Consider the following 24,888-nt stretch of genomic DNA (forward strand, 5'->3'; position numbering starts at 1 on the left):
GATTGCAGGCATGAGCCACCGCGCCCGGCCTCAATTTATCTTTTATACTTGCCCAGGGCCAAAGGGAAGTCTTACATTAGTCAAACTCACCAGATTCAGTAAAAACTCAACCCTAAAATAATTATTTGAGACCGTGCAGTGGCTCACGCCTATAATCCCAACAATTTGGAAGGCTCAGAGGTAGGCTTACTTGAGCCCAGGACCTCAAGACCAGCCCAGGGGGCCGGGCGCCGTGGCTCACGCCTGTAATCCCAGCACTTTGGGAGGCCCAGGTGGGTGGATCATGTGGTCAAGAGATCAAGACCATCCTGGCCGACATGGGGAAACCCCGTCTCTACTAAAAATACAAAAATTAGTGTGATGGCGCCCGCCTATAGTCCCAGCTACTCGGGAGGCTGAGGCAGGAGAATTGCCTGAACCCGGGAGGTGGAGGTTGCAGTGAGCCGAAATCGTGCCACGGACTCCAGCCTGGCGACAGAGTGAAACTCTTGTCAAAAAAAAAAAAAAAAAAGCCCAGAAAACAAAAAGAGTCTTCGTCTCTACAAAAAATTAAAAAATAATTACTTGGGTGTGGTGGCACCTGCCTGTGGTCCCAGCCAGCTGGGAAGTTGAGATGGGAGGATAGCTTGGGCCCAGGAGTTGGAGGCTCCAGTGAACTGTGATCGTGCCACTGGACTCCAGCCTGCATGACACAGCAAGATTCCACTTCTAAAAAATAATTATAATCTGTCAAATTTCGGGACAGATAATCTTGGCCTCCCAGCCTAAGATTTGATTTGATTTCATTTTATTTTAGAGACGGAGTCTCGCTTTGTCGCCCAGGCTGGAGTACAATGGCACAGTCTCAGCTTACTGTAAACTCCACCTCACGGGTTCAAGCTATTCTTCTGCCTCAGCCTCTTGAGTAGCTGGGATTACAGGCGTGTGCCACCATACTCAGCTAATTTTTGTATTTTTAATAGAGATGGGGTTTCACCATGTTGGTCAGGCTGGTCTCGAACTCTTGACCTCGTGATCCGCCCACCTAAGCCTCCCAAAGTGCTGGGATTACAGGCGTGAACCATCCTGCCTGGCCAAGTTTTTATTTTAACAACTACTGTGTGTGAGAGAAGGGGGTGGGCTAGAGTAGGGTAATATGTACATGCTATGGCTGAAACAGAAAAATGGTAACTTTATTTTCTACATCCCAGCATGCCCTGCTCTGAGCCCTCATTCCTAGTGAAGGTGGAAACAGAGCAAACTTGCTCTTTTATGGATTTAATTTAGTCTTTTTTTGTAATTACTCAGCCTTTCAGGTTGCTTTCTTCTCCCCTGCTCATTCTGTAGCAGACTCTGGGTTGCCTACATAATCCCTTTTCCCCATTCTTTGCCAAGACCTCTGACTTTCTTTGGGATCCACCCTTGGAGAAGGTGCCTCTTGTCCTGGTTCAGGGACATATCCTGACGTGTCTAAGCCAATCACTGTAATGCCATTTCTCTCACCTCGGTTGGCTGGGGTGTGCATGAGACCAATTTCTGACCATGAAAACTCATGGATGTCTGCCATGGGGTCCATTCTTGAAAAGAAGCACAAGTGGCCAGGTGCAGTGGCTCACGCCTGTAATCCCAGCACTTTGGGAGGCCGAGGCAGGCGCATCACGAGGTCAGGAGATCGAGACCATCCTGGCTAACACGGTGAAACCCCGTCTCTACTAAAAATACAAAAAATTAGCTGGGCGCGGCAGCGGCATGCGCCTGTAGTCCCAGCTACTCGGGAGGCTGAGGCAGGAGAATGGCATGAACCCGGGAGGCAGAGCTTGCAGTGAGCCAAGATCGGGCCACTGCACTCCAGCCTGGGCAACAGACAGAGCGAGACTCCGTCTCAAAAAAAAAAAAAAAAAACACAAGTAAGGAAACTGAATTTGTTATCCATACTTTCCGAAAAGAAAAACCCAGGCCTGGATGATTTAACTGCTTAGTATTTTGTTTTATTTTATTTTATTTATTTATTTTAGAGACGGAGTCTTGCTCTGTCACCCAGGCTGAAGCATGGAGTGCAGTGGCCCGATCTCGGCTCACTGCAACCTCCGCCTGCCGGGTTCAAGCAATTCTCCTGCGTCAGCCTCCTGAGTAGCTGGGAATACAGGTGCATGCTGCTGCCACGCCTGGCTAATTTTTGTGTTTTAGTAGGGACAGGGTTTCACCATGTTGCCCAGGCTTGTCTCAAACTCCTGAGCTTAGGCAATGCGCCTGCCTCGGCCTCCCCAACTGCTAATATTGCAGGCCTGAGCCACCGTGCCTGGCTTTTTATTTTATCTTTTGGAGAGGTAGGGTCTTGCTATGTTGCCAGGGCTTGGCTCAAACTCTTGGCCTCAAGCAATCCTCCTGCCTCGGCCTCCCACAGTGCTGGAATTACAGGCAAAAGCCATCACACTCAGCTGACTGGTCAATTTTTTTTATTATATTAATCATTTGTTTTGAATCAAATATTCAGTGAAGACATCAACACCAGTCTCATACAAACACTTTGAGAAAATAGAGGAAGTGTTCAGTTCCTTATGTGAGGCCAGCTTAACCTAAGACAAAAACCTGACAAAAGCATTACAAAAAGAAAATTCCAGGCTGGGCACGGTGGCTCACGCCTGTAATTCCAGCACTTTGGGAGGCCGAGGTGGGTGGATCACGAGGTCAGGAGTTCAAGATCAAGCTGGCCAAGACAGTGAAACACTGTCTCTACTAAAAATACCAAAAAAAAAAAATAGCCAGGCATGGTGGCGGGCACCTGTAATCTCAGCTACTCAGGAGGCTGAGGCAGAGATTTGCTTGAACCCACGAGGCAGAGTTTGCAGTGAGCCGAGATCTCGCCACTGCACTCCAGACTGGGCGACAGAGCAAAACTCCGTCTCAAAAACAAAAAACAAAAATTCTTTAAAGATAAAAATAATTAACCAGGTGTGGTGGTGCGTGTCTGTAGTCCCAGCTACAGTCTCCAGCTGAGCCAGGAGAATTGCTTGAGCCTAGGAGTTTGAATTGCAGTGAGCTATGATCGTGCTACTGCACTCAGCCTGGGCAACAGAATGAGACCCCATCCTTAAAATAAAATAAAAAAAAAAAGGATATGAATTGGATTGTGTCACTTGAGCCTTCAGTGTTTGCCCTCCAAGTAGAATCGGCTCCCTCCCTGTCCAGCTTGGAGGCTGCTGCTCCAGGCCCTTGGCCTCTTAGCCTCAAAGCCTGCTTCCCTCTGCCTGACCAGGCCACGCATCACTTTCTCAGCAACTCTCCCCAACTCCCAAATAGCTCCCAATTGGGGGCTCTCATTATAGTGCATAGCACTTGCTGAAACTTGTAGCTGTGGACTGGATTGTAAAATTACTCATTTTTCTTCATCTCCCTGCTAGATTCTAAGCTTCTCCAGGAAAGGGATCTTTTCTCCTCCGGTCATCCAGGGCAAGGCAAATGGAATGTACTTGAACATTCACTGACTGGATGGACAAATGTGAGAAATGAAGACACAAACGCGGAGCTAGTAAGCAGTGGGCCAAGCATCCTTCCAAATGGAGAATGAAATTATGAAGACTTGGGCCAGGCGTGGTGGCTCACACCTGTAATCCCAGCACTTTGGGAGGCCAAGGCGGGCAGATCACGAGGTCAGGAGTTCGAAACCAGCCTGGCCAACATGGTGGAACCCTGTCTCTACTAAAAATACAAAAATTAGCCGGGCGTGGTGGGGCAGTAATCCCAGTTACTTGGGAAGCTGAGGTGGGAGAATCACTTGAACCTGAGAGGCAGGGCTGCAGTGAGCCAAGATGGCACCACTGCACTCCAACCTGGGCGACAGAGCAAGACTCTGTCTCAAAAAAAAAAAAAAGGCCTGGTGCAGTGGCTCATGCCTGTAATCCCAGCACTTTGGGAGGCCGAGGCAGGGAGATCACCTGAGGTTGGGAGTTGGAGACCAGCCTGACCAACATGGAGAAACCTTGTCTCTACTGAAAAATACAAAATTAACAGGGCATGGTGGCAGCGCATGCTCATAATCCTTGGCATGCTGAGGCAGGAGAATCGCGTGAACCAAAGAGGTGGAGGTTCCGGTGAGCCAAGATCACGCCATTGCACTCCAGCCTGGGCAACAAGAGGAAAACTCCATCTCAAAAAAAAAAAAAAAAAAAAAAAGAAAGAAAGAAAGGAAGGAAGATTGATTATGAAGACTCAAAAATGTAAGGAGCGGCCGGGCATGGTGCCTCACGCCTGTGATCCCAGCACTCTGGGAGGCCGAGGTGGATGGATCATGAGGTCAGGAGATCGAGACCATCCTGGCTAACCCGGTGAAACCCCGTCTCTACTAAAAATTCAAAAAAAAATTTAGCCGGGCGTGGTGGCGGGCGCCTATAGTCCCAGCTACTCGAGAGGCTGAATTGGGAGAATGGCGTCAACCCGGGAGGCAGAGGTTGCAGTGAGCAGAGCTCCTGCCACTGTATTCCAGCCCGTGTGACAGAGTGAGACTCCGTCTCCAAAAAAAAAAGTAAGGAGCAACCCACAGCATGAGGGAAAGTATTTGCCAACAACAAATCAAACAACTCAATTCAAAAATGCATGAAGGGGGCCTGATGCAGTGACGCATGCCTGTAATCCCAGCACTTTGGGAGTCTGAGGTGGGTGGATCACGAGGTCAGGAGTTTGAGACCAGCCTGACCAACACTGTGAAACCCCGTCTCTACTAAAAATGCAAAAATTAGCCGGGCATGGTGGCGTGCACCTGTAATCCCAGCTACTCAGGAGGCTGAGGCAGGAGAATCGCTTGAACCCCGGAGGCAGAAGTTGCAGTGAGCCGAGATCGCGCCACTGCACTCCAGCCTGCATGACAGAGCGAGATTCCATCTAAAATAAATAAATAAATGAAAAAAATGCATGAAGGGGCCAGACCCGGTGGCTAAGGCAGGTGGATCACTTGAGGCCAAGAGTTCGAGACCAGCCTGGGCAACACAGCAAACCCCATCTCTACAGAAAATACAAAAATTCGTCAGGCATGGTGGTGTGTGTCTGTGGTCCCAGCTACTGGGGAGGTTGAGGCAGAAGGACTGCTTGAGCCTGAGAGGCCAAAAAAAAAAAAAAATAGCCAGTGTTTCATGCCTGTAATACCAGCACTTTGGGAGGCTGACGCCAGCAGATCACTTGAGGCCAGGAGTTCAAGACCAGCCTAGGCAGTGGTGGCCAGCACCTATAATCCCAGTTACCCGGGAACCTGAGGCAGGAGAATCGCTTGAACCTGGGAGGTGGAGGTTGCAGTGAGCCAACATCGCGCCACTGTACTCCAGCTTGGGCAATAAAGTGAGACTCTGTCTCAAACAAACAAACAAAAAGGCCGAGCGGGGTGGCTCACACCTGTAATCCCAGCACTTTGGGAGGCTGAGGCGGGCGGATCACGAGGTCAAGAGATGGAGACCATCCTGGTCAACATGGTGAAACCTTGTCTCTACTAAAAATACAAAAATTAGCCAGCCGTGGTGGCAGGCGCCTGTAGTCCCAGCCGCTCAGGAGGCTGGGGCAGGAGAATGGCTTGAGTCCGGGAGGTGGAGATTGCAGTGAGTCGCGATCTCGCCACTGCACTCCAGTTTGGGTAACAGAGCAAGACTCTGTCTCAAAAAAAAAACAAACAAAAAAAAAAAAACTGAGTAGTTCAACAGCTTAAGCCATATTGGCTGAACATTAAGAATTTGTCAAATCTTAAGGAACAAAATAATATTAAAATTAGGAAGAATTATTTTGCCATAGGATTAAATAGAAATACTGCCATACATTTGACTCATTTGTTTGAAAATCTTTATATGGTTGTTGCTTCATTTAAAAACCAAAAGTTATGTGCAAAATAATGTGCCAGTTGCACAGCCCCTGGAGGCCAGTGTGAGCCCACATGCCTCTGCTGGTTTATTTCTAGAGTCCACTCGCTGTGGGTCTTTATCGTGTTTCCAAAACAAGGAAGTCACCCATCTCTAGTTCAGGCCTTGTTGCCAATGAAATTTTAAAATACGACACTGATACCATTTGACTAGACAATAACTAAAATTGGACAAAGAAGATATTTTCCTCTCATTGGAGGTTGCAGCATTTTATTCAGGTTTACAATTTGTGATTCATCCGGGCATGGTGGCTCAAGCCTATAATCCCAGCACTTTGAGAGGCTGAGGTGGGCAGATATCTCAAGGTCAGGAGTTCAAGACAAGCCTGGCTAACATGGTGACACCTTCTCTCGACTAAAATTACAAAAATTAGCTGGGTGCGGTGGCACCAGCCTGTAATCCCAGCTACTCGGGAGGCTGAGGCAGGAGAATGGCTTGAATCTGGGAGGCGGAGTTTGTGGTGAGCCAAGATGGTGCCACTGCACTCCAGCCTGAGCAACAGAGTGAGACTACATCTAAAAAAAAAAAAAAAAAAATGTGATTATGTAAACTGTGACTCAGGGAACTGCAGAGAACAGAAGTTTGCAGGTCTACACGTGGAATCTGCAGTTCTGTTAGGAGAGACTGGCATTGCAAAAGAGCAGCAATTCCTGAGCATCTTCCCCAGCAGAGAGCCCATTCTGGGGGCAATGTTGACAATGACCCAGAGTCTCTGGGTTCTCCAGTGGGGTGCACAGCTGATGTTATCCCTCCTGTGCTGGCAGTTTTCTAAGTGAGTTCAGATCCTCTAGGAAGGAAGATCTGTGTGTGCAGCGCTGTGGAAGAGGTCTCTGTGGGCACCAAGCCTCCCAAGGAGATTTACGGGCTCCAGGGACTGGAGGTTTGGACCCCATCTCTGTCTCTCCCAATCCATTAGAACACGCATTTCCAGCATCTGTGGGGTGCCCAGATGAGGGGACGCGCCTCCAAGTTGTCCTCAGGAGATTCCCAATTGTTTGTGGATGTCGGATATTCGGTGTCCATGGGAGTGTCTGGGATTTTGGTGTCTTGTGCGTCCAGCAGCATTGGCACATCCAGGTTGAGGAAAGCGGGACCCCTGCCTCCACCTGCCTGCATGTGGGGTCTCCCTAGAAGGAAGCCTTTGGTAGGTGGGTGGGAAGATTAGGGTGCTCGAATGGGAACTGTGAGGAGGTGTAGTGGCACCAGGCTCTAGCAGCCTCCTGCCTCCAGGAGAGGCCCAGGTCGGGATCACTGCAGCGACCAACGCCTCGGATCACTCGAGGGCTAGAAGGCACCCACCAGGTGTGTGGACAGGAGCGCTCAGGGGCCTTGCACATTGGGCATATTATGGCGTCAGTTTCAGAATCAGCCTGCATGGAGTCGGACCAGGACACCCAGCCAGGATTCCGTCGTCGGGGAGGGGAACGCCCACGTGGCTTGTGTGAAAGGTGCTTCAGGGGACGTAAAGGCTCTGGTGACTGGGAGGAGCTGAGGGATGACAGATACCCCAAGGATTCTGTGGAGGTGGTCGGGTTTGGTGATAGGGTGCTCGCAGGTGGCCGGTGTGAAGGGTGCTTCAGGGGACACAGAGGCTCTCGTGGCTTGGAGGAGCTCAAGGATGACAGATACCCCAAGGACTCTACAGAGGTCTTTGGGACTGATGACGGCATGGAGGCCAGAGGAGCCGGGGGAGCCCGTGGGGACACATGGAAGCTGGTGGGAGAAGCTTTCCCACGCCCCCCACGTGGCCGGTGGTTCCTAGCAGGTGCTCGTTTGTACACTGGCCCTGGGCAGACTTGGCGTGGAAGGTGATGGGAGCTGCCCTCCCTAGAGAGCTTCTTCAGGCACCTGCAGAAGACAGGAGGCACAGGCTGCAGCCGGGAGCACTGGGCACCTGTGGACCTCCAGGGCCCCCCTGCTGACTTCACAAAGCTCTGCCTACCCCTGCCCAGGGCTTTAGTGACATCATGGCTGTGATCTCCCCTCCCAGATCAGCCCCAGGCCCTGGGGTGGCATCCTAGGCCCTGGTAGGAAGAAGGACATGGGAGGGAAGGGGAAGAGCCTCACTTTTTCGACAGGAAAGTGTAAATCTCGAGGTTCTCCAGTTCTTTCAATAGAATTCTATAATCTGGAAAGCAGGAGATGGGTTATGGTGGCGAGGGAGGGAACTGGGACTTACAGGAGGCTGAGTGCGCGTGCCCTTAGGGGAGACCCCGGGATCGGGGATTAGACCCTGGAGCCCCAGCATCCCTGTCCAAGGCCACAGGGCCCCAGGAGTGATAGCCAGGTGCCCGGTGGGCAGCACTTTGTCGTCTCCAAAGTGCTTCCCGACACGCCCCATCATGGGGGTCACGACAACCTCCTGGGGAGAGATGACAGGGGCAGTCTCAAAGAGGACTCAGCCATGTTAAACAGCTGCCCACATAGACCTGCATCCCCTCCTGCACGTCCAGGTGGTCACTGGTCCCCTCCTGGGCAACACCCGCTCCCTGGACCCCATGGCTTCATCCCAGCAGGGAATCGGAGATGGATCCTGGGTTCCAATTGCCCTACCAGGAGCTTCGCCATCAGGCCTCTGCAGATGACTTCCTAGGAGACTTGGTGCTTGTTCCTAGGGACAGGTGAAGCTGTCATCTCTGGGGCTTCTGGGACCCTCAGAGCCTTACCTTTCAAAGTGATAGATTTATTTCCGATCCTGAGCCATTCCCCCACTTCAGCTTGATCCTGAGAGACAAGAAAGAGTGAGGGTGCAGGCCGGGTCTCAGTCTCCTGTCCCCACAGCTGCAGACCCACAGTGCTCGTGAATGACACACTTTCTCTGCCCAGCTCATGGAGCCCTGTGTGCTTCTCTTTCACTGGTTTCTAAAGTGCATAATACCCTTTTCTGGTTTCCTTCTCTGGAAAGCATGGAGGGGTTTTCTATGTGAGGCCTGCCCTGGGCATCCTCAGTCCCTGTTCCGCTGCTTGGGAAACACACACTCTTGGGTCTGCAGGTGCCTCTGAGCTGGCAGGGAGGATTCTGCTTCTGAGGAGGCCGGGGCGACTCCAGTCTCAGGTGGGAGGCTCTCAGGGGCTCAGCACAGCCCCCAGAGCACCTCACACAGAGGCTGGGCCCCGAGGCACCTGCCCAGGAAGGTGGCTGATGAGCCCGGCCTCAGGGCCTGTCCTTCCACAGAGACCTCACCCCTCTCATGACCGTGTCCTCGCCGCTGAGTCCTGGGGTTTGTTTTTGCTCTGACGCCTCCCGTGCACCCCCACAGATGGTCTGGGAGCTTGGGATGGAAATCCTATGCCCACTCCAACCCCTGCCTGCCCTGCTGTCCCTAGAGGGATGATGAGAGTTCCCATCACAGGAGCGCCTCTGGTTGATGTGGAAAAGTGGAAAAGAGAGCAGGAAAAATAGAAGCATTCTCTGCTGGGTGTGGGCTGAGGGCTCCTTACATTCTCGCTGTCCTCCTCTCTGGGAGGCACTGAGGACGGCTCCCTGGGAATGTAGGGGCGTAAGATGATCAGGATCACCAGGCTGAACACAACGAAGAGGACGAAATGGATGATCTGGGGAATGGGGCTGGGGCACAGCTCTGTCTCAATAACACTGTCCAGAGGAAAGAGAATATCCATGTCAACTGCACTGCTGTCCTCAGGCAACTTAGCCCTGGGCATCCCCTCTGGGACTAGTTATTGGGGCCCAGGCCCACATCACAGAGCTGGGGCCTCCCCTCACAAAGGGCTCCTAAGGGTGGGGTGGGCAGTGGGAGGAGGAGGCTAAAGCCCAGCCCCGCCCACCACCACCCACCCCTGCAGTTCCCTCCACCCTCCTGGCCTTCCGGATCCCTCCTTCCCACTCCACCTGCTCAACCTGTCAGAGACAGACCTGGCCCGTTTTCCGTCCTCTCACCCTGGCACACAGATGGTACCTGGTTCATTGGAGATCTCTGCTCAGACTCCCTCAGTTTCACAGTTTTTGAGGATCTGGATTTGTCCCTGAAATTCCTGTTATTTCCAGGGATTATTGCTCCAGGGTCTCCTCTGCCTGCTCACTGCAACCTCCACCTCTCGGGTTAAAGCAATTCTTTGCCTCAGCCTCCCGAGTAGCTGGGATTACAGGTGCCTGCCACAACGCCTGGCTAACTCTTTTAATTTTTAGTAGAGACAGGGTTTCACTATCTTGGCCAGGCTGATCTCAAACTCCTGACCTAGTGATCAGCCTGTCTCGGCCTCCCAAAGTGCTGGGATTACAGGCGTGAACCACCGCACACAGCCTCAAAAAAGTTTTTCTAGGGCTTTGGCTAAGTACATGAAGATAAGTGATGCCCAATTCAGGTTTTGCCAAATAACACAACTCTTTTCAGAAACTACAAATTCCACTGGCTCTGGCAGAATGAATATCAACCTAGGTCAATTCTCCATAACAAGAACCCATAAATTTGCCGGCCGGGCGCGGTGGCTCAGGAGGTCAGGAGATCAAGACCATCCTGGCTAACACGGTGAAACCCCCTCTCTACTAAAAATACAAAAAATTAGCGTGGTGGCAGGTGCCTGAAGTCGGAGCTACTCAGGAGGCTGAGGCAGGAGAATGGCATGAACCCAGGAGGCAGAGGTTGCACTGAGCTGAGATCACGCCACTGCACTCCAGCCTGGGTGACAGAGTGAGACTCCATCTCGAAAAAAAAAACAGAACCCACAAATTTGCCAGCCCACTTCACGTCTCAACTATTAGATAATAGCAGGCAAGATGCATGTTCCTGATGGGCACCAGTTGTTTATATGGTGATTCTTCTTTGAGTTATTGGTGTTTTCTCCTTTCTTCCCTCCCTCCCTCCGTCCCTTTCCTTCTCTCCCCTCCACCTAATAGAGGGCCCACGTCTCCACAGGGTCACCTCTGTCTCCAGCATTAGAAAAGGAAGTCAGAGCTGGTCACAGTGACTCACACCTGTAATCCCAGCACTTCGGGAGGCTAAGGTGGGAGGATCACAAGGTCAGGAGATCGACACCATCCTGGCTAACACGGTGAAACCCGTCTCTACTAAAAATACAAAAAATTAGCCGGGTGTGGTGGCGGGCGCCTGTAGTCCCAGCTACTCAGGAGGCTGAGTCAGGAGAATGGGGTGAACCCGGGAGGCGGAGCTTGCAGTGAGCCGAGATCACACCACTGCACTCCAGCCTGGGTGACAGAGCGAGACTCTGTCTCAAAAAATAAGTAAATAAATAAAAAATAAAAGGAAGTCAGAAAGCTAAGCAAGGCCTGGATCAGGAGACCTATTTATTCTAATGATGAGAAAGCACCGCAGGGCTCTGGGAAGGGAAGTGGCATGGTCTGATTTACCTATTTTTAAAAATCCATGTAAAGATCATGTGGGGGAGTGGGGGCAAGAGTAGAAGCAGAGATGCCCTGTAGGAAGCAGGTACAAGAATCCAGACAGGAAGGCTGCGGGTTGCTTGGACTAGGGTGGAAATACTGCAGACAGCTTCGGGGTCTGTTTTGAAGATAAAGCCAGCTGGTCTTGCTCATGTGGGCACTGAGAGAACCTGGGGCCAGGGAACCAGGTAAATTGCGGGGTGGGTGGGGAAGGGAGGGAAGGATGCTATTTTGACTGAGATGGAAAACACTGGGGGAGGAGTTGGGTTTGAGTTGTGTGGGGGCTTCAGAAATCTTTTGACCTTAAACGTAAGATGGCGTCAGACATACCAGTGGCACTAGAAGCTGTGGAAGCACAGGAACAATCTAGAAATTGGCCGAGAGCTTTGGCTGGATATTTTAAATGTGGGAATCATCAGTTTATAGGTGTCACTGGTGTAAAACCATGGACCAAGGGCCGGGCGTGGTGGCTCAGGCCTGTAATCCCAGCACTTTGGGAGGCCAAGGCGGGCAGATCACTTGAAGTCAGGAGTTCGAGACCAGCCTGGCCAACGTGGTGAAACCCCATCTCTTCTAAAAATGCAAAAATTAGCTGAGTGTGGTGGCACGCATCTATAGTCCCAGCTACTCAGGAGGCTGAGGCAGGAGAATCACTTGAACCCGGGAGGCGGAGGTTGCAGGGCACCGAGATCATACCCTACATGATCCCAGCACTTTGGGAGGCTGAGGCAGCTGGATCACGAGGTCAGGAGATTGAGACCATCCTTGCTAACATGGTGAAACCCCATCTCTACTAAAAATACAAAAAATTAGCCGGGCATGGTGATGGGTGCCTGTAGTCCCAGCGCCTGGGCAACAGAGACTCCATCTCAAAAAAAAAAAAAAAAAAGTGACTAGAAACTCAAAAAGTGTGGAGAGCGGGAGCAGGGGAAGGGCTGAAAAACTACCTGTTGGGCAGTGTTCACTATCTGAGTGACAGGTTCACTAGAAGCCCAAACCTCAGCACCACACAGTTTATCCACGTAACAAACCTGCGCGTGCACCCACTGAATCTAAAATTGTTTAAAAAGCGATAAGCCATGTTAATGGCAGGTACCCTTGGTGTGATGTGATGTGATGAGAATGACATTTCCCCCACGAGCTTCCTCCCCATGACACAGGGGCCACCCCAGCCATGTTTACAGCCCTGGCCCCGGACAGTATTGAGCCCCTGAGCCCCCAGCACTTGTGTGTACAGCTCCGGTTCCCCTGCCCCACCTCATCCAGCCGGCTCTACCTTATTTTGACGTCATAGCTGAGCATGTGCTGGGAGGTGGCCGTGGTACAGCCTGTAAGTAGGGCTGTAAATAGTCACAATGGGCCTGTAAATAGTCCAGCCCCATTACCACGTGCTGGTCCAGACAGCGGGCTGCAGGTGAGTTGTTTCTAGAACCAGAGCTTACATGATGAGAAAAATAGAAGGGACAGAACAGTGTGTTCCCAGATCACACCTGCAGCTCCCACAGGCTGGGGTGGGGGTCTGGGGCCCGGCTCTGCTGGCTCAGTCACTTTGCTTCTCCTCAAGTTCCCTCTGTGGAACTGGGCGCTGTTTCCACCAAACCGTCTGCTCTCCAGTCCCACAGGGGTTGCTGTCAGTCACCCTATGGCCTCTCTGCCTAGGCTTTGAAACTGATTCATTGTTCTTTTGCTGTATTTTTCTTTGTAGGTTTCACAATTCTCTGTTTATTTATGATAATTTGGGAAGGATCCTGGGAGAGTGAAAATAAATGAAGTGCTCAATCGGCCAAGTTTCACTGGAGGCTCCACTGATCCTTCCACCAGCTCAAATGCCTGCAGGAAATCTGGGGAATCATCTTTCCTACCCTAAGATCCTGGGACTGAGCACTGGCCCTGAGGCCCCTGACAGGCATAAACTAATCAGCAAACGTGCCCAAAAAATGCGGAGCTGCAAGATCAAAGTCAGATTCCCACTCTCCCTAAAGGCCTGGATTCCCCTGGAAACCCACATCCTCACTGCCTGGAAGGAGCGATGAGGACCCAGGGGAGTGGCTCTGGGCATCAAGTGGTCCAGGCAGGAGGCGGTTCCCCATGTCCCATCTTTCCAGCGCCCAAGGGAGCCTCTCAGGGGAGTCTCATCACCCTCCCCACCCCCACCATCACAGAGCAGCCTGCTCCTGGCCTGTATCCAAACACCCCTGGGGGTGGCCGCCCTGGGCGTGCTCCCCTTTCCCTGATAGCCGCTAGAACTCCGTGAGGAGAGGCTCGCCAGGGTCACCCAGACAGTCCCTGATCCCACATTGTCCTGACACATGAGGCTTCACCCCGGAGGAAATAGGAAAAGGGAGTGAATCCCGTGGGCTCCCCTCACAAAAGGAAAGCTACACGCTGTCACTTGGGCGCAAGATGGGCTATGAGGCTGGAGAAAAGCTCCCAGGGACGACGCCTCCGGGAGCCTTTTTCTTTTTTTTTATTGATCATTCTTGGGTGTTTCTCGCAGAGGGGGATTTGGCAGGGTCACAGGACAATAGTGGAGGGAAGGTCAGCAGATAAACAAGTGAACAAAGGTCTCTGGTTTTCCTAGGCAGAGGACCCTGCGGCCTTCCGCAGTGTTTGTGTCCCTGGGTACTTGAGATTAGGGAGTGGTGATGACTCTTAAGGAGCATGCTGCCTTCAAGCATCTGTTTAACAAAGCACGTCTTGCACCGCCCTTAATCCATTTAACCCTGAGTGGACACCGCACGTTTCAGAGAGCACCGGGTTGGGAGTAAGGTCATAGATCAACAGCATCCCAAGGCAGGGGAATTTTTCTTAGTACAGAACAAAATGAAGTCTCCCATGTCTACTTCTTTCCACACAGACACAGCAACAATCCGTTCGCTCTATCTTTTCCCCACCTTTCCCCCTTTTCTATTCCACAAAACCGCCATCGTCATCATGGCCCGTTCTCAATGAGCTGTTGGGTACACCTCCCAGACGGGGTGGCGGCCGGGCAGAGGGGCTCCTCACCTCCCAGAAGGGGCGGCCAGGCAGAGGCGCCCCCCACCTCCCGGACGGGGCGGCTGGCCGGGCGGAGGGGCTCCTCACTTTTTCCAGACGGGGCGGCTGCCGGGCGGAGGGGCTTCTCACTTCTCAGACGGGGCGGCCAGGCAGAGACGCTCCTCACTTTCCAGACTGGGCGGCCGGGCAGAGGCTGCAATCTCGGCACTTTGGGAGGCCAAGGCAGGCGGCTGGGAGGTGGAGGTTGTAGCTAGCCGAGATCACGCCACTGCACTCCAGCCTGGGCAACATTGAGCACTGAGTGAACGAGACTCCGTCTTCAATCCCGGCACCTCGGGAGGCCCTCTTTTTTTTTTTTGAGATGGAGTTGCTCTGTTGCCCAGGCTGGAGTGCAGTGGCGCAATCTCAGCTCACTGCAACCTCCACCTCCCGGGTTCAAGCAATTCTCCTGCATCAGCCTCTGGAGTAGCTGGGAATATAAGCGCCTGCCACCACGCCGGGCTAATTTTTTGTATTTTTAGTAGAGATGGGGTTTCACAATGTTGGCCAGGCTGCCCTTAAATTCCTGACCTCAGATGATCCACCTGCCCTGGCCTCCCAAAGTGCTGGGATTACAGGCATAAGCCACCACATCTGGCCGCCTTCTGAAGTCTTTGCTGCACAGGGCTCCATCCTTTTGTGGGGCCAGGAGGGTGGGATTCTGCCCTCATCTGCTGGCCAGTGCTCCCACCTCATTTTACCAGGGGACAGCCCTGCCAGGAGAGGTTGGCATGGGATGCACCCACCACTCGGGGGCCTGTGGGAGGTAGTCACCCCCTCCTGGCCAGACTGAGCGCCTTTGCTTTGCAGTCCACTGATTCAAGTGTTAATCCCTCCCTCACCACCATAACCCATCTCCTGCTTTCCAGCTTGCAGAAGTCTCTTGAAAGAACTAGAGAACACTAAGGACCACACTCTCCTGCTGGAAAAGTGAGGCTCTTTCCCCTTCCCTCCCGTGTCCTCCTTCCTACCAGGACCTAGGATGCCACCCCAGGGCCTGGGGCTGATCTGGGAGGGGAGATCACAGCCATGATGTCACTAAAGCCCTGGGCAGGGGTAGGCAGAGCTTTGTGAAGTCAGCAGGGGGGACCCTGGAGGTCCACAGGTGCCCAGTGCTCCCGGCTGCAGCCTGTGCCTCCTGTCTCCTGCAGGCACCTGAAGAAGCTCTCTAGGGAGGGCAGCTCCCATCACCTTCCACGCCAAGTCTGCCCAGGGCCAGTGTACAAACGAGCACCTGCTAGGAACCACCGGCCACGTGGGGAGCATGGGAAAGCTTCTCCCACCAGCTTCCATGTGTCCCCACGGGCTCCCCCGGCTCCTCTGGCCTCCATGCCGTCATCAGTCCCGAAGACCTCCGTAGAGTCCCTTGGGTCTCCATCATCCCTGAGCTCCTCCCAGGCATCAGAGCCTCTGTGTCCCCTGAAGCACCCTTCACACCGGCCACCTGCGAGCACCCTATCACCAAACCCGACCACCTCCACAGAATCCTTGGGGTATCTGTCATCCCTCAGCTCCTCCAAGCCACCAGAGCCTTTGCATCCCCATCCCCTGGAATGTCCTTCACACAAGCCACGTGGGCGTTCCCCTCCCCGACGACGGAATCCTGGCTGGGTGTCCTGGTCCGGCTCCACGCAGGCTGATTCCAAAACTGACGCCATAATATGCCCAATGTGCAAGGCCCCTGAGCGCTCCTGTCCACACACCTGGTGGGTGCCTTCTAGCCCTCGAGTGATCCGAGGTGTTGGTCGCTGCAGTGATCCCGACCTGGGCCTCTCCTGGAGGCAGGAGGCTGCTAGAGCCTGGTGCCACTGCACCTCCTCACAGTTCCCATTCGAGCACCCTAATCTTCCCACCCACCTACCAAAGGCTTCCTTCTAGGGAGACCCCACATGCAGGCAGGTGGAGGCAGGGGTCCCGCTTTCCTCAACCTGGATGTGCCAATGCTGCTGGACGCACAAGACACCAAAATCCCAGACACTCCCATGGACACCGAATATCCGACATCCACGAACAATTGGGAATCTCCTGAGGACAACTTGGAGGCGCGTCCCCTCATCTGGGCACCCCACAGATGCTGGAAATGCGTGTTCTAATGGATTGGGAGAGACAGAGATGGGGTCCAAACCTCCAGTCCCTGGAGCCCGTAAATCTCCTTGGGAGGCTTGGTGCCCACAGAGACCTCTTCCACAGCGCTGCACACACAGATCTTCCTTCCTAGAGGATCTGAACTCACTTAGAAAACTGCCAGCACAGGAGGGATAACATCAGCTGTGCACCCCACTGGAGAACCCAGAGACTCTGGGTCATTGTCAACATTGCCCCCAGAATGGGCTCTCTGCTGGGGAAGATGCTCAGGAATTGCTGCTCTTTTGCAATGCCAGTCTCTCCTAACAGAACTGCAGATTCCACGTGTAGACCTGCAAACTTCTGTTCTCTGCAGTTCCCTGAGTCACAGTTTACATAATCACATTTTTTTTTTTTTTTTTTTAGATGTAGTCTCACTCTGTTGCTCAGGCTGGAGTGCAGTGGCACCATCTTGGCTCACCACAAACTCCGCCTCCCAGATTCAAGCCATTCTCCTGCCTCAGCCTCCCGAGTAGCTGGGATTACAGGCTGGTGCCACCGCACCCAGCTAATTTTTGTAATTTTAGTCGAGAGAAGGTGTCACCATGTTAGCCAGGCTTGTCTTGAACTCCTGACCTTGAGATATCTGCCCACCTCAGCCTCTCAAAGTGCTGGGATTATAGGCTTGAGCCACCATGCCCGGATGAATCACAAATTGTAAACCTGAATAAAATGCTGCAACCTCCAATGAGAGGAAAATATCTTCTTTGTCCAATTTTAGTTATTGTCTAGTCAAATGGTATCAATGTCGTATTTTAAAATTTCATTGGCAACAAGGCCTGAACTAGAGATGGGTGACTTCCTTGTTTTGGAAACACGATAAAGACCCACAGCGAGTGGACTCTAGAAATAAACCAGCAGAGGCATGTGGGCTCACACTGGCCTCCAGGGGCTGTGCAACTGGCACATTATTTTGCACATAACTTTTGGTTTTTAAATGAAGCAACAACCATATAAAGATTTTCAAACAAACGAGTCAAATGTATGGCAATATTTCTATTTTATCCTATGGCAAAATAATTCTTCCTAATTTTAATATTATTTTGTTCCTTAGGATTTGACAAAGTCTTAATGTTCAGCCAACATGGCTTAAGCTGATGAACTACTTAGAAGCATTCTTTTTTTTTGAGATGGATTCTCACTCTGTCACCTAAACTGGAGTGCAGTGGCGTGATCTCGACTCACTGCAACCTCCGCCTCCCGGGTTCAAGTGATTCTTCTGCCTCAGTCTCCCAAGTAACTTGGACTACAGGTGTGCACCACCACGCCCGACTAATTTTTGTATTTTTAGTAGAGACAAGGTTTCACCATGTTGACCAGGATAGTCTCAATCTCTTGACCTCGTGATCTGCCTGCATCAGCCTCCCAAAGTGCTGGGTTTACAGGTGTGAGCCACCACACCTGGTTTTTTGTTTTTTTTTTTTTGAGACGGCGGAGTCTCACTCTGTTGCCCAGGCTGGAGTGCAGTGGTGCGATCTCGGCTCACTGCAAGCTCCGCCTCCTGGGTTCACGCCATTCTCCTGCCTCAGCCTCCCGAGTAGCTGGGACTATAGGCGCCCGCCACCACGTCCTGCTAATTTTTTTTTTTTTTAGTAGTGATGGGGTTTCATCGTGTTAGCCAGGATGGTCTCGATCTCCTGACCTCGTGATCCGCCCACCTCGGCCTCTCAAAGTGTTGGGATAACAGGCGTTGAGCCACCCCGCCCAGCCTTTTCATTTGTTTGTTTGTTTGTCTGAGACAGAGTCTTACTTTATTGCCCAAGCTAGAGTGCAGTGGCGCGATCTTGGCTCACTGCAACCTCCACCTCCCGGGTTCAAGTGATTCTCCTGCCTCAGGTTCCCAGGTAACCACGATTACAGGTGCTTGCCACCACTGCCTAGGCTGGTCTCGAACTGCTGGCCTCAAGTGATCTGCTGGCTTCGGCCTCTCAAAGTGCTGGGATTACAGGCATGAAACACCAGCTAATTTTTTTTTTTTTTTTTGCCTCTCAGGCTCAAGCAGTCCTTCTGCCTCAACCTCCCCAGTAGCTGGGACCACAGACACACACCACCATGCCTGACGAATTTTTGTATTTTCTGTAGAGATGGGGTTTGCTGTGTTGCCCAGGCTGGTCTCGAACTCTTGGCCTCAAGTGATCCACCTGTCTCAGCCACAGGGTCCGGCCCCTTCATGCTTTTTTGTTCATTTATTTATTTATTCATTCTAGACGGAGTCTCGCTCTGTCATGCAGGCTGCAGTGCAGTGGTGCGATCTCGGCTCACTGCAACTTCTGCCTCCCGGGTTCAAGCGATTCTCCTGCCTCAGCCTCCTGAGTAGCTGGGATTACAGGCGCACTCCACCATGCCCAGCTAATTTCTGCATTTTTAGTAAAGATGGAGTTTCACAATGTTGGTCAGGCTGGTCTCAAACTCCTGACCTCGTGATCCACCCACCTCAGACTCCCAAAGTGCTGGGATTACAGGCATGCGTCACTGCACCAGGCCCCCTTCATGCATTTTTGAATTGAGTTGTTTGATTTGTTGTTGGTAAATATTTTCCCTCATTCTGCGGGTGGCTCCTTACTTTTTTTTTTTCTTTTTTCCTTTTTTTTTTTTTTTTTTTTTTGTCTTTTGAGATGGAGTCTCACTCCGTGTGTTGCCCAGGCTGGAGTGCAGTGGCAGGATCTGTGCTCACTGCAAGCTCCGCCTCCCGGGTTCACGCCATTCTCCTGCCTCAGCCTCCCGAGTAGCTGGGACTACAGGTGCCCATCACCACGCCCGGCTAATTTTTTGTATTTTTAGTAGATACCGGGTTTCACCGTGTTAGCCAGGATGGTCTCGATCTTCTGACCTCGTGATGCGCCTGCCTCGGCCTCCCAAAGTGCTGGGATTACAGGCGTGAGCCACTGCACCTGGCCACTTGTGTTTCTTTTCAAGAATGGACCCCATGGCAGACATCCATGAGTTTTCATGGTCAGAAATTGGTCTCATGCACACCCCAGCCAACCGAGGTGAGAGAAATGGCATTACAGTGATTGGCTTAGACACGTCAGGATATGTCCCTGAACCAGGACAAGAGGCACCTTCTCCAAGGGTGGATCCCAAAGAAAGTCAGAGGTCTTGGCAAAGAATGGGGAAAAGGGATTATGTAGGCAACCCAGAGTCTGCTACAGAATGAGCAGGGGAGAAGAAAGCAACCTGAAAGGCTGAGTAATTACAAAAAAAGACTAAATTAAATCCATAAAAGAGCAAGTTTGCTCTGTTTCCACCTTCACTAGGAATGAGGGCTCAGAGCAGGGCATGCTAGGAAGTAGAAAATAAAGTTACCATTTTTCTGTTTCAGCCATAGCATGTACATATTACCCTACTCTAGCCCACCCCCTTCTCTCACACACAGTAGTTGTTAAAATAAAAACTTGGCCAGGCAGGATGGTTCACGCCTGTAATCCCAGCACTTTGGGAGGCTTAGGTGGGCGGATCACGAGGTCAAGAGTTCGAGACCAGCCTGACCAACATGATGAAACCCTGTCTCTACTAAAAATACAAAAATTAGCTGAGTATGGTGGCACACGCCTGTAATCCCAGCTACTCAAGAGGCTGAGGCAGAAGAACAGCTTGAACCCGTGAGGCGGAGTTTACAGTGAGCTGAGATCGTGCCATTGTACTCCAGCTTGGGCGACAGAGCGAGACTCCGTCTCTAAAATAAAATAAAATAAAATATTGGGCCGGGTGCAGTGGCTCACACCTGCAATCCCAGCACTTTCGGAGGCCAAGGCAGGTGGATCATGAGGTCAGGAGTTTGAGACCAGCCTGACTGACATTGTGAAACCCCATCTCTACTAAAAACGCAAAAATTAGCCCGGGGTGGTGGCGTGTGCCTGTAATCCCAGCTACTCAGCAGGCTGAGGCAGGAGAATCGCTTGAACCAAGCGGGCAGAGGTTGCAGTGAGCCATGATCGTGCCACTGCATTCCAGTCTGGGCGACAGAATGAGACTCCGTGTCAAACAAACAAACAAACAAAAACAAATAAAATATTGGAGGACAAGTGCAGGGCTCATGCATGTAATCCTAGCACTTTGGGGGCTGAGACAGGAAGACTGCTTGAGGCCAGGAGTTTAAGACCAGTCCTAACTACCTAAGAGGCTGAGGTGGGAGGATCACTTTAGCCCAGGAGATTGAGGCTGCAGTGAGCTATGATTGTGCCACTGCACTCCTGCCTGGGCCATAGAGTGAGACCCTGTATTGAAAAGAAAATATTTAAAGTCAGCCGATTAGCAAATCAATTTAAAAAAAAAGAAAAAATCAAAGAAAAGAAAAAGAACACCTTTAGACCAGTTAGATTTTTCTTCTTTTTGAGACAGAGCCTTGCTCTGTTGCCCAGGCTGGAGTGTGGTGGCACCATCTCGACTTGCTGCAATCTCTGCCTCCCAGGTTGAAGCGATTCTCCTGCCTCAGCCTCCCTAGTAGCTGGGATGACAGGACTCTGCCACCTCACCTGGCTACCTCTTGTATTTTCAATAGAAATGGGGTTTCACCATGTTGGCCAGGCTGGTCTTGAATTCCTGACTTCAAGTGATCCACCCACCTCAGCCTCCCAAAGTGCTGGGATTACAAGCGTGAGCCACCATGCCCAGATGTCAAATTAGATTTAACAGAGTTGATTTGAGCAAAGAATATTTCACAAATTGGGCAGCACTCAGAACCAGAAAAGGTTCAGAGAGCTCCAGCCAGCAACGCGAGCAGCAAGCTTTTACCCACCGAACACAAAGTAGGGAAATCACCTGATTGGTTACAGCTAAGCATTTGCTTTATTTGGGTATGATCTCATCAGTTGGCTGCCTGCAATTGGCTGAAACTCAGCTGTTTGTTACCAATACACTCCCACATTCAGTTTCAGCGTTTAGGTTGCAGTTAGGTAGAAACTCAAAGTATGGAGACAGCCTTAGGCCAGTGGCCTCCTGCTTTTTAATTTAACATGGTGCAGATAACAATGTTCACTAAAAGCTGCGATCCATCATGACAGCTGACTCATGAATATATAACAACAACATAAAGAACCCAAACGAATAAGAAAGAGGCTTCACTTACAGGGCTAGAGCCAAGGAGCCCTGTAGGAGGGATGAGGAGGCTGTTATCAGAGCCCTGTGGAATGGCCCAAAGCCCCAGAGTCCACTCCGACCTACAGCCTCACAAGGCTATGATGTAGATGAGCACGATACACAGCAACAGGCTGGTCCTAACTGAGTAGCTATGACCATGGCCTCCAGCTCGGAGTGGGGGAGCTCCCACACTTCAGCTCAGTATGAACACGAGGTGTGCAAACCTTGATCTGAGCATACATTCACTTGCCACCTATCATCCAAGAAATGAACTCTGCATCCTCAGGGCTCAGAGTTTCAAGGGAAATCATCTGTCTGCCTGCCTGCTCATTTGCTAGTTTGCTTGTACTGTTTTGTCTCTGAAAGGATTTAGGATGTGTCAGTCAGGATGGGCCCGGTTTGCTGCAATAACAACCCCAGATCTCAGTGGCTTAACACGACAAGCTTTATTTCTCACAACTCATACTACAGGAGGTGAATGAAGCCTCCGCAGTCTGGAATCATCACTACGACTCTTAAAGGCTTTTGTCCAGAAGTGACACACATTCCTTCTGCCAACATTTCATTAGCCAAATAAGTCACATGGCCAAACCTTTCCTCAAGATGCCAGGAATGAAAAACCTTCCCATAGGCCTAGAAGGAAAAGAACCAGAAATATCAGTGAACTATGGGAATCACCACCCTTGGCAGTGTGTCTGTGTTAATATTATATTATATACACATTGATAAAAAATATATATATATACACACACATTGAAGAGGAAATGCCTCTTGCAGTAAAAATAGAGCACCTGCTTGGTAGCACAGCTAAATTTCATTTAGACTTTGAACCGTTTACCTTGGTCAATACTCACCTAATCAATCAGTCAGGAGGTGATGGCAGTGTACAAGAGAGCTGGGCCTCCTCAGTGACACCCAAACACACCAAAGCCCTTGCCCTTCTCCCCTTCCACACCTTTCCTCCAGGGATTCCCCCACTCACTGCTGTGTCTATTCACCGACAAGACCTAGACTTTTGGTCCCGAAATTTGACAGATAGTTATTTTATTTTAATTATTTTTTAGAAGTGGAATCTTGCTGTGTCACGCAGGCTGGAGTCCAGTGGCACAATCACAGTTCACTGGAGCCTCCAACTCCTGGGCCCAAGCTATCCTCCCATCTCAACTTCCCAGCTGGCTGGGACCACAGGCAGGTGCCACCACACCCAAGTAATTATTTTTTAATTTTTTGTAGAGACGAAGACTCGTTTTGTTTTCTGGGCTTTTTTTTTTTTTTTTTGACAAGAGTTTCACTCTGTCGCCAGGCTGGAGTCCGTGGCACGATTTCGGCTCACTGCAACCTCCACCTCCCGGGTTCAGGCAATTCTCCTGCCTCAGCCTCCCGAGTAGCTGGGACTATAGGCGGGCGCCATCACACTAATTTTTGTATTTTTAGTAGAGACGGAGTTTCCCCATGTCGGCCAGGATGGTCTTGATCTCTTGACCACATGATCCACCCACCTGGGCCTCCCAAAGTGCTGGGATTACAGGCGTGAGCCACGGCGCCCGGCCCCCTGGGCTGGTCTTGAGGTCCTGGGCTCAAGTAAGCCTACCTCTGAGCCTTCCAAATTGTTGGGATTATAGGCGTGAGCCACTGCACGGTCTCAAATAATTATTTTAGGGTTGAGTTTTTACTGAATCTGGTGAGTTTGACTAATGTAAGGCTTCCCTTTGGCCCTGGGCAAGTATAAAAGATAAATTGAGGCCGGGCGCGGTGGCTCATGCCTGCAATCCCAGCAGTTTGGGAGGCTGAGGTGGGCGGTTCGCCTGAGGTCAGGAGTTCGAGACCAGCCTGATCAACATGGAGAACCCCTGTCTCTACTAAAAATACAAAATTAGCCGGGCATGTGGTACATGCCTGTAATCCCAGCTACTCGGGAGGCTGAGGCAGGAGAATCGCTTGAACCCAGGAGGAAGAGGTTGCTGTGAGCCGAAAGTGCGCCATTGCACTCCAGCCTGGGCAACAAAAGAGAAACTCCGTCTCAAAAAAAAAATTTTTTTTTTAATTAAAATTAAAAAAATAAAAATGAAAGATAAAGCGAAGTCCATGTGTCAGGAGCAAGCACAGGACAAAGTCACACAGAGCGGTGTGAGAGGGAGGCTGGGAGGGCAGCCACAGCTGTGCAGGGTGGTCTGGAGAGGACATGGGGCAGCCACAGCTGTGCGGGGTGGTCTGGAGAGGACATGGGGCAGCCACAGCTGGGAGCGGGGCCAGGGGCTGGGAAGGAGAGGAGGAATGTGCAAGCTCAGCTGTGCAAGTTGGGGTCAATGGCTACATCAGAACCAGACCCCACTGCTGGTAGCTTCACCGTCTCGCTCTCATGGGGCCTCCCAGCTATCCCAAATCTCCAAGAAACAGGCTCAGAGACCTGCGGTCAGAGGTCCAGCGAGGGGGAGAGCGGAAGTGAGCTCCAGGCCACGTGCAACTGCAGTCCCGGTTCCCCGCCATCAGCACAACCTGTGTGAGAGCACAGGGTATCTGGGCAGAAGGAAAACTAGGGGAGCCTCATCCAGCGCTGGAGATGGAGAAGCTTTGGGCTTCTCGACGGCGAGGCACCCGGGGAACGGGGAGTCACTTAGAACCTCAAAGTAGCCTCGGGCGGGAACAAGCGAAGCAATTCCAAGCTCTACCAGGTCACGGAGGGCGCGAAACCCGCCCCGCGCTCCGGCCGGCCGGCAGGGGGCGCGCGCTCCCCGAACTCCCGCGCACCGCGGAGAAGGCGGCCCTGGCGCCGGGAAGCAGTGGGAAAATCGCAAGGAAGCCGGGTAAGGACCTTTCATTTTCAGCCCTGCTCTTTAAGTACTAAACATACCGTCTGGCGCATGTGGAAACGTGTATTATTTTGATCCAGTGCACGTGCCGTATGTGACTTGGCTTGGCTTCCCCTGAAAGCAGCGGCTGTGGGGAGTTGATTCGGAAGTGAAGGGCCCTGGGCGACCCGGCGAGTAGAGGCAACACCAACACTCCTCCTTAGCGAGGGGTCTCCCCGCCGCGGTGGCTGCCCGGCCCCAAGGACAGGAGGGATTTGTGCACTGACTCCTGACCCCGTCCTCCAGCGCTGCTCTGAAGGGAGAGTCTGTGCAGTGGCACCTGCGCGAAGCTGGCCAAAGCCTGCTCAGACTGCTCACCTGTGCGGGATGGAACAAAAGGTGAGCCCAGGGGGCCTGATAAAATGACCTCAGTAGCCGCCTGTGGGAAGGGACCCTGAGGAAAGCACCACAGTGACTACCAAGCGCCTTATCTCAGGGCTATTTGTGACAGAGGAAATCGGTGCGTGTTTGAGATACATTCCGTGAAGTGGAATTGCCTGGTCAGAGGGTGAAGGCACACGCAGTTTTGCTCCCCGTAGGAATTGCTCCATCGTGCATTTTCTTC

The 24,888-nt window shown here is 51.8% G+C and overlaps 2 protein-coding genes across 4 annotated transcripts; one reads left to right on the forward strand and one right to left on the reverse strand.

Moving 5' to 3' along the window:
• Window positions 1–6,056: 6,056 nt before the first annotated feature.
• Window positions 6,057–9,566, reverse strand: LOC115930108 (uncharacterized protein C5orf60). Of its 3 annotated transcripts, none has more exons than XM_055386495.2 (5): window positions 9,318–9,564; window positions 8,543–8,600; window positions 7,944–8,004; window positions 7,383–7,724; window positions 6,057–6,391 (listed from the first exon to the last, which is right to left on the reverse strand). In XM_055386495.2, exons 1-5 carry the CDS (start codon window positions 9,537–9,539, stop codon window positions 6,097–6,099), a joined length of 978 nt encoding a protein of 325 aa, XP_055242470.2. In that variant the 5' UTR covers window positions 9,540–9,564; the 3' UTR covers window positions 6,057–6,096. The 3 variants fall into 3 exon arrangements, with proteins under 3 accessions (XP_055242470.2, XP_018882743.3, XP_063563143.1); XM_063707073.1 differs by having other exon boundaries at window positions 6,329–6,391; window positions 7,176–7,724; window positions 9,318–9,559; XM_019027198.4 differs by having other exon boundaries at window positions 6,057–7,724; window positions 9,318–9,566.
• Window positions 9,567–15,384: 5,818 nt separating this feature from the next.
• Window positions 15,385–17,096, forward strand: LOC101128230 (putative uncharacterized protein FLJ35723). Its single transcript, XM_019027213.4, has one exon. The coding sequence runs from the start codon at window positions 15,601–15,603 to the stop codon at window positions 16,147–16,149; it is 549 nt and encodes a 182-aa protein (XP_018882758.4). The 5' UTR covers window positions 15,385–15,600; the 3' UTR covers window positions 16,150–17,096.
• Window positions 17,097–24,888: the final 7,792 nt, after the last annotated feature.

The sequence above is a fragment of the Gorilla gorilla genome, chromosome 4 (genome assembly GCF_029281585.2).
Source record: "Gorilla gorilla gorilla isolate KB3781 chromosome 4, NHGRI_mGorGor1-v2.1_pri, whole genome shotgun sequence".
Lineage (NCBI taxonomy): Eukaryota > Metazoa > Chordata > Mammalia > Primates > Hominidae > Gorilla > Gorilla gorilla.